Source organism: Silurus aristotelis (assembly GCF_946808225.1).
Source record: "Silurus aristotelis genome assembly, chromosome: 14".
Taxonomy (NCBI): Eukaryota; Metazoa; Chordata; class Actinopteri; order Siluriformes; family Siluridae; genus Silurus; species Silurus aristotelis.
In genome coordinates, this window is record NC_139587.1 from 2785572 (window position 1) to 2797801 (window position 12230).

Genomic DNA, 12230 nt, shown 5'->3' on the forward strand with positions numbered 1-12230 from the left:
ATAATCTCAGGTTCCAAATTCGGTACAATGAATTCTTCTAATGTCAGCGAGTTGTTATCATTTCAAGGGTCATCTACAATGTCGACCAAATTTAGTGGCAAAAACGAAGGTAGAGCTAAATAACGCCATCTAGTGGTAGGAATTACATACATAAATACATTTCTCTTTAAGATTTGTGGGATCCAAAGGTCTGAGATAGATAGTAAAACGCTTCTATCTTGCAGTCTATGCTAATTTAAAGCATTATATTTCATTATACATCAACTTTTAGACCGCAACATGAATGAAAAGGAAACTATAAAGCATGAGTTTAAATAAATAAATAAATGACAGAGTTTAATGTGATCCATATAAAGTGTGTTTAAAACATCCAATTGTTGCTTTAGTGTGCATTTAGAGTGTTGAAACACATTTTAATAGAAGTGATTAGATCTGATAAATATTTGATCTTAATGTCAATATTCTTCTTGAACAAATACGATTTTACTTGTTACATTTACACTGCCTCACAATGAAATTGGAGGTTCTAGAGCATAGGGTCAGCCATGATACCGCATCCTTAGAGCAGAAAAGATAAAGAGCCTTTTTTAGGGGCCCAACAGTGGCAGCTTGGTGGTGGTTAATACTGAACATTTTCTAACTCGATTTAAATGTTTCCAAATATCTAAAACATGTTTAGCGGCAAAATAAAATGAAAGATTCCAGATTTTCCAGATTTTCAGTGTGGTCTCAAACTTGTATTCTTTTTAAGGTCATTTCACCAGTGATGAGTTTTTTAATACCATTAGTATGGTATAATAACCTGCAATGAACTTTCCATTCCATGACATTATGCACAAACCACATTAGAGGGTGGGGTGTGGTTTCATGAAAAGATTGTGCTGTTTAGTTTTTTTTCTTTACTAGATTAAATCACATGATAGATTTCGAGGTGTGCTCACCACAGGCCAGCTCAAGTATATATATAATCCTTGCATCAGAAACATTCATAATCTGCACATAAACAATGCAATAAAAGGGCATTCAATATGAATGGATCTCAATTTTGGTCTTTAGTGTCACGTGTAAGTATTTTAAATTTTTTTACATTTTTTGTTTATTGTATTTGGTCCATGCATCTATTTGCTTCAAAAAATATATTTTTTTTTTCTAGATACAGTCCAGTCTGATAGATACTGCATTTCTGCACAACCCCTCGATGTTTATCACCCTGAAACAAAGCTCAGTGTGGATATCGGACGGTCGGCTCATCTACAATGTTGTGTTATAGGAAAAGATGATGGTGAAATAATCTGGTTTAGGCAACAAAATGGAAATCCGCCCGGGTTATAGTCAGGGTTCCTAAAACTGTCAGAATTCCAAAATTCACACTTTCAGATTAAAAGACTGGGAAACTGCTTTAATCTGATCATTTCACACTCCACGGTGTCTGACGAAGCCACGTACTACTGTGCATTCATGTTTGCAGCTGGAACTCGGTTACAAATTAAAGGTAGGATTTCTACGTCATACAAAATGTATGATTTAATGAACAAATATTTAATTCTTTATTAATGTAAGAGTAGTAAAATGTTCACTGTTTTAAGAAACAGTGATATTCTTATTTGCTTTTTTACTGTTGTTTGAATGTTTATAGGTGACCGTGTAACCACTACATCAGTAACATCTAAACCAACACCGCATGAAGACAACATGAGCATGAACACACAAGAAAAAACAGGTAAAATGTTTGATCATTCGTGATTTTGAATCGTATTTGTGTTTCACCGTATTGAAAATAATCAGATCTCTACATTGGACAGTGCTCGGTTTGGGATCGGCTTTGGGTTTGTGCGCACTTCTGATTTTCTGTCTTATTTATTTCCTCCTGAGAAGAAAATGTGATAAAAGTAAGACATTTATTTTCATTAGAAAAAAAATTAATAAATAAATAAATAAATATATAAATATATAAATATATATATATATTTTTTTCCCTTTTAATTCTTATTATTTATTCATTTTATTTATTTAATTATGTATATATTTTGTTTTTCTTTAAAAAACTGATAGATGTGTTTCTGTATTATTAGTGAACACTTCTGTTGAAGATTCTTCAGGAATGCAGCAGGTATGTGAGCAAAAAATATACAAAAAATATATATAATGATTGTCCTATTTCCAAACTTCCTTTTTTTTAGCTAAGATTCTTGAATTCCAGATGGGATTGAAGTTAGAACAGTTTTTACTTGATAATAAACGGAAGGATTCTCAGTCTGGTTTTAGAACTGGTCACAGTGTCATTACTGCTGCTATGATTGTGACAAATGGTGTTTTTTGTGCCTTGGATAGAAAAAAAATCCTTATTTGTGCATTTATCTAAGATGTTTGAATGAGTGGATCAGAAATTGCTGCTGAAATGTTGGTCTCAGTTTGAAAGCTGTTTATTGGGTTGAAAGTGATCTGGGAGACCAAATGACCAAATTCAGCATGTTTATGTGGATGTTTCGTGAAAAATCTAAAGATGCTACCCACAGTTTTCTTTTCTTCTTTTTTTTTTTATAATATTGGAAAGAAAATCAGAGCAAAATTGCAGATGTTATTTCAACATTTGCTCCCTCCATTTTACAGGCAGCACAAGAACTTCAGACTGCAATAAATTGTTTCCTGAGTGCTCTGTTGAATTTAAAATTGATTGTGAATGCACAGAAAACAAAGTTGATTTTTTATTTATCTTCAAAAAAGTTTGGTCGCAGTTGTGTGATGGTACTAGTATTTCCAAATCCGAAGGTAAATCTATTAAAAGGGGGGTCTTCATACAAATACTAGGGTACTGTATATGGATAGATGATAGACTGCTATTTAAAGTAAATATTGCTAATCTAGAATGGATGCTTAAACTAAAGATTGGCTTTTATTCGAAAAAGTAGTCCTATTTCATTTTAAGTGTGAAGTAGAAAGTTACATTTTGGTGACATTTTGTACAGAGATGCGTTTTTAAAGAGCCTTGATTCAGTGTTCCATGCATGTCTGTGTTTTATTAGAAATGTAAAGTTTTCATCACTGCATTCGTTATAATGCAGTAAGATAGACATCGCTGACGTAAAAGGTAAAAAAGAGCACTAGTATTTCTTTTATCTGTGAAGTGTGAAAGGGGAGTCTATTATTATACTTTGTGTGCAAGCTGTAGTAGTTGCCAGTTGCACTCCTACAAGTGGTTCTTTTCTTTTCTTTTCTTTTCTTTTTTTATGTACCCCAGGTTTCTACAGATGTGTGGAAAACTGCATATTTCTGTAAAACTACATTTTATTCACCCTGGCTGTGGAATAATTAGCAAAATGATTTGCATATTATTTATGTGAATTTGTTTATTTATGGCTATAGTCTTTTAATTTGTGTGTGTTTTTAATAAGAAACCGCTGTGTTGAATAGAGGTTGTGTATGCTGCACTTTTTTGTGTGAGTTTTACATGGCTGCTGACTCGGCCAGGTCCGTCTTGTAAAATAGAGCAATAATCTCTTGGTAATAATAAATAAATAATAAATAATAAATAAATAAAGACTTCTTGGTAAAATTAAAATCAATTAAATAATAAAACAGTATATTATTAATAATTTTTTGTTACTAGGGTTTATTTATTCATTCATTCATTTTCTCCCGTTATCCGTAATTCGGGTCGCGGGGGCAGCAGTCTAAGCAGGCCCCCGCCTTCGACTGCTGCCCAATCCTCACAGCACCGTCCCTTACGGTCCATCCTGCAGGTGGTGAGCCCACGGGAAGGCGGCTCCACATCACTCCGACGTCACGGACCTTGATATTTCCCTCGTAAGGGACCCCCGGAGCATAGAGGGTTAAGGGCCTTGCTCAAGGGCCCAAGAGTGGCAGCTTGGTGATACCGGGGCTGGAACCCCAGACCTTCCGATCGGCAACCCAGCGCCTTAACCGCTGGAGCCACCACTCCCCTTATTTAAACATTTCTTATTGTTCATTTTTTTTTTCTTACAAAGTGTGAAATTACTATATTTAAGGTTACTATATTATACAATGCACGTTATATGTTCAAAGTATATTGTATAGTCAGCATTTTGTTTTTAATTTCTTTATTTAGCATAATAACAAATACTGTATTGCATGACAGTTAGATTTTTTCATTATGTTTTTTGCATTATATATATTTTTTTACATTTATTTTGTAATTAATGAATGAATGAATGAATGAATGTATTTATTTATTTATTTATTTATTTATTTATTTATGCATTCATTAATTTTTTTTTATAGGCATTTGAAGACGACACTCTGAATTATGCAGCGTTGCAGTTCTCTAAGCGGAAAGTCAAAGCTGGAAGGAGAAAACCGGACTCCGTCGATGAGTGTGTGTACTCCGATGTGAATCGAACTGTGCGGTGTAACATAAACAAATAAATCATACCACATGATTTATATATCATTGTAAACATAAATGAAAATATTACTTTAGGGTAATTTATTGTACTATTTTGTATTATGTATTTCAAGCTTCACTGATCATTTATCTGCTTACAGCTACACAGGAGAAGTGATAATACTAAATAACAGGAATAAATACATTTTAAATAAAGATTTATAGTAAGAAATATAAAATAAATTTCCATATATTAAAGGTATTATTTTTTCCAGTGTGAAGCTAAACATGAATGCGACATGGTTTACCTGTATACAAAAAAATAAAATAAAAAATACATAAAAAAAACCCTATGATTTCCTTTTTTTTTTTTTTATTCTGATATTGCTGTTAACTAAAATAAAATAAAAAACAGAAAGAAAGAAAGAATCCAAAATCCATATTTTTCATTTTATGACTGCAGTGTTGCATTTTGTGGAGAATAACTAACATTTGTTTTATTTGTACTTTTGCATGCAGTGTTTTGTCGATTTCTTGAACAGTTTTTTCAATGCAATACTTTTTAAGTACAATTAAATAATATAAATTGATTATTGCAACTGCTTAGTGTTTCAGATTCTGCATGCATGACTTTTACATGGTGAACAAAGATGTTAAAGATTTAGCGAGACCACTGGCTGTAGCTCAGATCCTGAACTAACTATGACCAGATGCTAGTAGGTAGAAGTGACTGTGGTTAGAACAGATAGAAGCTCTATTTTCTCTGCATGCTCATGTTTTGCAGTGCATGATGTAGATTCCTGATAAGAAGATAAGTGATGCAGCTATGATGCTGTCAAAGGGTTTGTTTTAATGTTTTCATTACCAATGGTGAGAGCTTTTATTTTTCATCTTCCTGTGACAGTATAAGTACCACCTTCTCTCAGGGTAAGAGCTATACACTATACATCAAGGCTCTTCACTGTTCTGGCACTGAGGTGGCAATACAAACTTCCTCTAGATGTTCGAACAGCAGAGTCCCTGACTGGCTATCTACAAGTGACGGTTGAAGACCTCCCTCTTCCTGAAACATTAGCAGTTTAAGTTTATTGTTCAACATTGTTCAAGTTTATATGCATGCTTTGTTGGCCCACATGATCATTACACTGTAGGACAAACACAATTGACACAAAGTCAAGTTTATTTCTTTAGCGCTTTTCACACTGGAGACTGTCTTATAGCAGCTTTACAGAACTTAAGAATTAACGGAAATGATGTGTGTTCATCCCTTATGATAAAGCCGGGGCGACTGTGGCAAGGAAAAATTCCCTTAGATGGTATGAGGAAGAGACCTTGAGAGGAACCAGACTCAAAAGGTGAACCGATCTCTATTTGTCTGATATCATTATCCTACCGATAAAGCGACCCATGTCCCTCCTCTGCACATGTCCAAACCATCTTAAACACTTCCCTCACCTTGTCTCCAAAACGTCCCACATGTACTATTATTAACATCATTGATAAAACAATACTGACACTCTTCTCCTAGATGCTTGAAAATTGCTTGAAAATCTCCATTCCTTGAATGCAGTCCTGTTCTTTATACAGTATCAAGTTCTATTCTGTTTCTTCCTCATTTTTTTTTTGCTGGCCGTCTCTTTAACTCTAAAAGGTGTCATTTGCTGTTATGTGTTTAATTTTATCCATACTGTCATGTTTATGACCCATTAACATATATAAACTCTACTGTACACTGAATGACGGAGAAAGAGACAGAAATAGAGTCTGGTAACTTTCGTATCTGCGTATATGCTTAATTTGTCAACACTCTGTTATTGAAAGAGGAAATGTGCAGCAAGCAGTTTCCTTTTTTGAAGATGTTTTAATACCAACAAGCTGATGTAGGAGGAAGTGAAAACTAATTCTATCAATCATTGTTTTGTATTAAATAAAATCTACAAATGTATTTATTTACAAAGTTTTTTGTCAATTCAGTCTTAAGAATTATGATCATTAATCTTTTTGGGTAATTAGGTTGAGCTCATGCTGAAAACACACTGCACACTTATTCATTCATTCAATTTATAAATTGAAATTTAAAGCAATATAATAAAAGTATTTTATAATTTAGTGATTTTTTTTTCCTTCTGGCCTCTTTCACATTTAATACTCTTGTTGAAGTAAAACACAGTCACTATCAAAGTCAAAGACTTCTTACATTTTGAAAACTGCATCTGTTTGCACATTTCCTGTATGACCTTAGAACCACAAAAATATCTATCTAAAAATTATATTATGATTTGCAATTAAAATGCTGTACACAGATTTACATTTTTAACAAAGACAAAGAGTATTTTTTTATTATTATTATATGTTAACAAAAGAGTTTAAACAAAATGAATGCTAAAATGTATAAAAAAATAACTTTCTTTTTTTTTTTTTTTTTTTTTTTTTTTTTTTTTTTTAAATACCACAGCAATAGATGTTAAAAATACCATGTGCCTGGACCAATCACGTCGCATACTGGGCGTGCCCACCAGAATATACAGTACCTATATGTATATGTTCATGCTTCAGAATCATTTATACTCTGTTTGTAAATGAAACACGAGCACTGTGGTATTTGTAGAAACCGCATGAGTAATGGCAAATGGCTCATTTCTGGACTTTAATTTTGATCTTCAGCACCATGTGTAAGTAATAAGTGTTGGTTATCATATTGATTTATTACTGTCTTAGTTTTCATTAAAAAAATTTATCATTGACAGATAGTAGAGTCTATAGTAAGTCTAAATGTTAATATTAGTTATTTTAGGTGAGATTTTGCCCATAATAATATTTGAATGTAATTTTCCTAATAAACACGCATCTTTATTTGCAGACCAAGCTCGTAAAAATCAGGTTACTGCCAAATCTCCCATTAAGCCAGAAGTTCAGAATGAACTTGTTGTTAGTGTAAATATTGGTGAATCTGCGACTCTGCAGTGTTGTGTTTCAAATAACCCACAAGATGAAAAAATATTCTGGTTAAAGCAGCGTACAAACCAAACACGGCCTGAAGTTGTAGCTGGTACATTTACCAGTGACAATTCTCGTTTACAAATAAAAAAAGACGGAAACTGCTACAATTTGACCATTTTCAACACCACGAAGAGTGACAGCTCTAAATACTACTGTTCTCTTACGTATACAAACAAAACATCATTACAAATTAAAGGTAGGATTTCTATTCAAATGAATGTTGTGTCCGGTTAAACGTATTCATTTTTCATTACTGTTAACACGTGAAGTACTGAAATGTTAGGTAACTATAGCACATGTGACTTTCACACTGTATCAGGATCGAATGTATCACGGCGTAAAAAGACCACTGAACTCCCAAACACACAAGAGAAAACAGGTAAGATGTCTTATAAATTGAATTTATTAGTTACAATTAAAAAAAAAAAAATTAGGGTTTCATTGTGCGTATAACATATCCGACATGACTCTACATCCCGACAGTGCTCGCTTTGGGAACGGCTTTGGGTTCGTGTGTCCTTCTGAATTTCTGTCTCATGTTTATTCTATGTAATGTAATCTAGAAAATGTAATCAAAGTAAGTGATTTTGTTATCAGATAATAAATGCATCATTAAAATAGTCACTTTTACTCCAAAGGCATCAATAGGTGCGTTTCTGTATTAATAGACAATGCTTCTGTAGAAGATTCTCCAGGAACCAAGCAGGTACTTGTGCAAGAAATCATATTATTGAGTTTATACTTTTTAAAAATATTTTCAATTAGTTACATACGTCTTCATACTACATTTTATTTTGTTATATATGTGACATTTTGCTACAGTCACATAATAATTCAGAGTAATAATTTATCAGTTTGAATTAGTTTTTTTATCGATTTATTCTGTGTAGTTAGTGTGTGTGTGTGTGTGTGTGTGTGTGTGTGTGTGTGTGTGTGTGTGTGTGTGTGTGTGTGTGTGTGTGTGTAGCTCAGTTACCCAAATGGTGTACTTATTACTTTAAACTATTTCTATTATGTTTCCTAATTTTTGAAAATAATTATTTATTTATTTCTCTTCTTTTTAGGAATCTGAAGAAGAAACACTGAATTATGCAGCAGTGAATTTCTCCAAGACAATAGCCGAAGCTAAAAACAAACATATTAGCTCCACTGAGTGTGTGTATTCCAATGTGAAATAAATCTGTACTATATTTAAGAAAGGATGTTGGACTTTAACCTAAATCAAAGAATGTGACTGATGTATTAACTGTGACTGGGATTCATCCACATGTGCTGCCCAGATCCAGGAAGTAAAATTATTTAGCATTAGGTGTTGAGCATTATTTCTTCAAACACATTCTACATTAACCAACATAAATCATTAACTAATGAAAAAAATTATAAAAAAAAAAAATCCTGCCATTATCATTTATTGTGCAGAATAACCACAGGACTGTGAGAACAATGTCTGCTTGCATGCATACATTAAACAGGAAGTTTAGGTGCACTATAGCTATATAAAGAAATTTCAGACCACAAACAACAAAACCAAAAAGCTACCAACTTCACCCTATAATACAAATACTGCATATACACAGCCCCCATTTTTTTACTTAATTGAATCTCTAATTTAAAGAATAATTCTCAATAATTTTTTGTTATTAAGAAAAAAAAAAAAAAAAACATTATTTTGTGTGTGTGTGTGTGTGTGTGTGTGTGTGTGTGTGTGTGTGTGTGTGTGTGTGTGTGTTTGTGTGTGTGTGTGTGTGTGTGTGTGTGTGTGTGTGTGTGTGTGTGTGTGTGTGCGTGTGTGTGCGTGTATAACCAGCAGAGTGTAAAAAAAATCCAAGACAAAAGTAAAAGAACAAAAAAACAGAAGTAAAAAAGTAAAAAAAAAAAAAAAAAAAAAAAAAGGAAGTTACATAGTTGCTGTGGTTTTAATGCTTTCTCAATCATTTGTGTGTGTGTGTGTGTGTGTGTGTGTGTGTGTGTGTGTGTTGAGGATGTATTTTCCATGTCACTTTGGGTATTTTTCTATTTTTTCTTGGGCATGTCCATAAGCACAAACTAATATCTAGTGAAACTTCTTCCCTGGAAGGAATAAGAGCATATTGGGACTAAATGTAAAATGTAATGCACAAAAAGCACATTCTATACTTATGACCAGGTGTTATAGTGTATTTCAATTCAGATTCAGTTGGAAGCTAATCAAATGATGCTGTGCATAAGATATTTCTTACCATATATTTTGATTCACATCTTAATTATTGACTTAATATATCTGATTAGGAGGGAGTGGTGGCTCCCGCGGTTAAGGCGCTGGGTTGCCGATCGGAAGGTCTGGGGTTCAAGCCCCGGTATCGCCAAGCTGCCACTCTTGGGCCCTTGAGCAAGGCCCTTAACCCTCTATGCTCCGGGGGTCCCTTACGAGGGAAATATCTAGGTCCGTGACGTCGTAGTGACGTGGGGCCGCCTTTCCGTGGGCTCACCACCTGCAGGAGGGACCGTAAGGGACGGTGCTGAAGAGGATTGGCCTGCTTAGACTGCTGCCCCCACGACCCGAATTACGGACAAGCAGGAGAAAATGAATGAATGAATATCTGATTAGTTTCAGGCCACAGGGAAGGAGTTCTGGTATTAATTTATTAGATTTAATTTGCTTATATAGAAATATCTAAACATTGCATTTGATTTAATATTACCAGTGTCAGTGCACTGTTTCAGTCAAAGGTCAAGTATCTAACATTTTTCATTTGCTGTGATTTTACAACATTACTTACAGTAATTTGGTGTACAACCTTTTCTAGTGAAATGCGAATATATATTGATCTAGGACACATTACAGTTAAATACAGTGCAAAACAACATAATCCAGAATCAGTGGTCTGTGGATGAGAGAATGTAAAAATGAGATGAATACACAGGTTGATTTATAAAAGCAGGTGAGTGGTTAATGTAAGCTCATGTGATCACTTCTCAGGTGATAACTGATTTTTTTTCCATTCTAACAAAGACTCAAGCAAGCGTGCCATATTCTGACCTACATCCACACCACATTTATTTCCATACGTGTGTTCTGTTGTTAGAGATTTCTTGAGTACAGCGTCACATTCTGGGGTGTGATCAGTACAGAGCACTTATACTATAAGGGTCCATTTACACCATGCTTCAAGTGCATTTGTACTTTATTAATAATTGAAATACAGACACTGCAGAACTTCTAAGAAATAAGAAATGAGTGGTTTTTGGACTTTAACATTGATCTTCATCTTCACCATGTGTAAGTAATTTAAATAAACGAGTCTCCACTTGTTTAACATTAAAAATTATTTTTAATATCTCTATATATGTTGATTTCTGAAATACATTTCATTGTTTTTCTTCTCCTACTTCCTTTTATTATTATTATTATTATTATTATTATTATTATTATTATTATTATTATTATTATTATATTTATTATTATTATTATTATTATTATTATTATTATTATTATTATTATTATTATTATTATATTTATATTTGTTTTTCTGTAGATACACTAGAACCTGGTAGACTCTGGGTTTCTGCACAATCCCTCACAGAGTCACTTGTTTATCAACCTGATAAAGAGCTCACTGTGGATATTGGAGGCTTGGCTACTCTACGCTGTTGTTTTTCTGAAAAGGAATTCGGGATGATGGCCTTGTTTAGGCAATCAGCAAGAAAACAACCTCGACTTGTCATCAAATTGTTCCAAACATCTCGAGAAACGTTCTCTAATGCAATTTAAGAGTCACGTGTTCGAATTGAACGATCAACAAACTGCTTCAATCTGACCATTTCTAGCACCATTCAGTCTGATGAGGCCATGTACTACTGTGCACTACTGATTGCACACGACCCTACGTTTGGAGATGGAACGTATTTAAAAATAAACGGTAGAATATTACCATTAGCATGTTTAACCTGGAAGTCAGAAGTTGAATGTTGACTGTTTTTTTCACCAACAACTCTGAGATACAGACGTTTACATTTTCCTCAGGAACATCTAAACCACCTCTGTGTGATAATTCAGTGATGCCTGAAGCAACACCACATGGAAACAGAGCTATCATGAGCATACAGGAGAAAACAGGTAAGATGTCTCATCATTTCCTATTGAATAATAATTCTTAATATTATAAAGTATCATGAAGCAGAAAATCATTTAAATCTAATCTCTACATTAAACAGTGCTTAGTTTGGGGTCGGCTTTGTGTTTGTGCACACTTCTGATTTTCTGTCTGACTTATTTCCTTTGGAGGAGAAAAAAATGTCATCAAAGTAAGTGATTTTGCCATCAGATAATCATTAGAGGAAATGATCTGAAATTGAATAAAATAAAAAAATATTTGTTTCTGTATTAATAGTGAACACTTATATGGAACATTCTCCAAAAATTGAGCAGGTACGTGTGCTAGAAACTATTGATTTTATATCATTATACTGTATTTATATATTTTTAGGTAGCTATAAGTGTCTTAAATTTCCCAATTGCAGTGTGTATGTGAACACGTTTACATGCTACACAATATAATCCTCTAATCATTTTTACAGTCACTTTGCTCGCAATCCCATGATTTTATTTTGCTTCTCTATTTATTACTGAACTTCTTTTTATTTTTGTTACATTGTCAATTCTTTATATTTTCAGGAAAATGAAGAAGAAATGGTGAATTATGCAGCTCTGAAATTCACTAAGAGGAAAGCCAAAGCTGCAAAAAGCCACACCGGCTCATTAGATGAGTGTGTGTACGCCACTGTGAATAAAACATTTATCAATAAATGATTGATTGTGCATAATACTATTTCAGTGAATAAAAAAAAAAAACAGTACAGTTATTTATCCATAATATTACATAATAAT

The 12230-nt window shown here is 33.3% G+C and overlaps 1 protein-coding gene and 2 long non-coding RNA genes across 4 annotated transcripts; all 3 read left to right on the forward strand.

Annotated features, from left to right (window-relative positions):
• The first annotated feature begins 999 nt into the window (after positions 1 to 999).
• On the forward strand, positions 1000 to 8727 carry LOC310736388. Of its 2 annotated transcripts, none has more exons than XR_014536530.1 (6): positions 1000 to 1064; positions 1154 to 1492; positions 1637 to 1720; positions 1803 to 1889; positions 2073 to 2110; positions 8428 to 8727. It is a non-coding gene; the product is annotated as an uncharacterized lncRNA (long non-coding RNA). The 2 variants fall into 2 exon arrangements; XR_014536531.1 differs by lacking the exon at positions 8428 to 8727 and adding an exon at positions 4261 to 4446.
• LOC310736395 lies at positions 6734 to 7912 on the forward strand. Its single transcript, XR_014536538.1, has 4 exons — positions 6734 to 7035; positions 7224 to 7559; positions 7683 to 7742; positions 7847 to 7912. It is a non-coding gene; the product is annotated as an uncharacterized lncRNA (long non-coding RNA).
• A 1416-nt stretch (positions 8728 to 10143) lies between the features above and the next one.
• Positions 10144 to 12185, forward strand: LOC310736383 (uncharacterized protein). Its single transcript, XM_083559871.1, has 6 exons — positions 10144 to 10622; positions 10879 to 11262; positions 11367 to 11459; positions 11558 to 11647; positions 11734 to 11771; positions 12018 to 12185. Exons 2-6 carry the CDS (start codon positions 11193 to 11195, stop codon positions 12150 to 12152), a joined length of 426 nt encoding a protein of 141 aa, XP_083415997.1. The 5' UTR covers positions 10144 to 10622; positions 10879 to 11192; the 3' UTR covers positions 12153 to 12185.
• Positions 12186 to 12230: the final 45 nt, after the last annotated feature.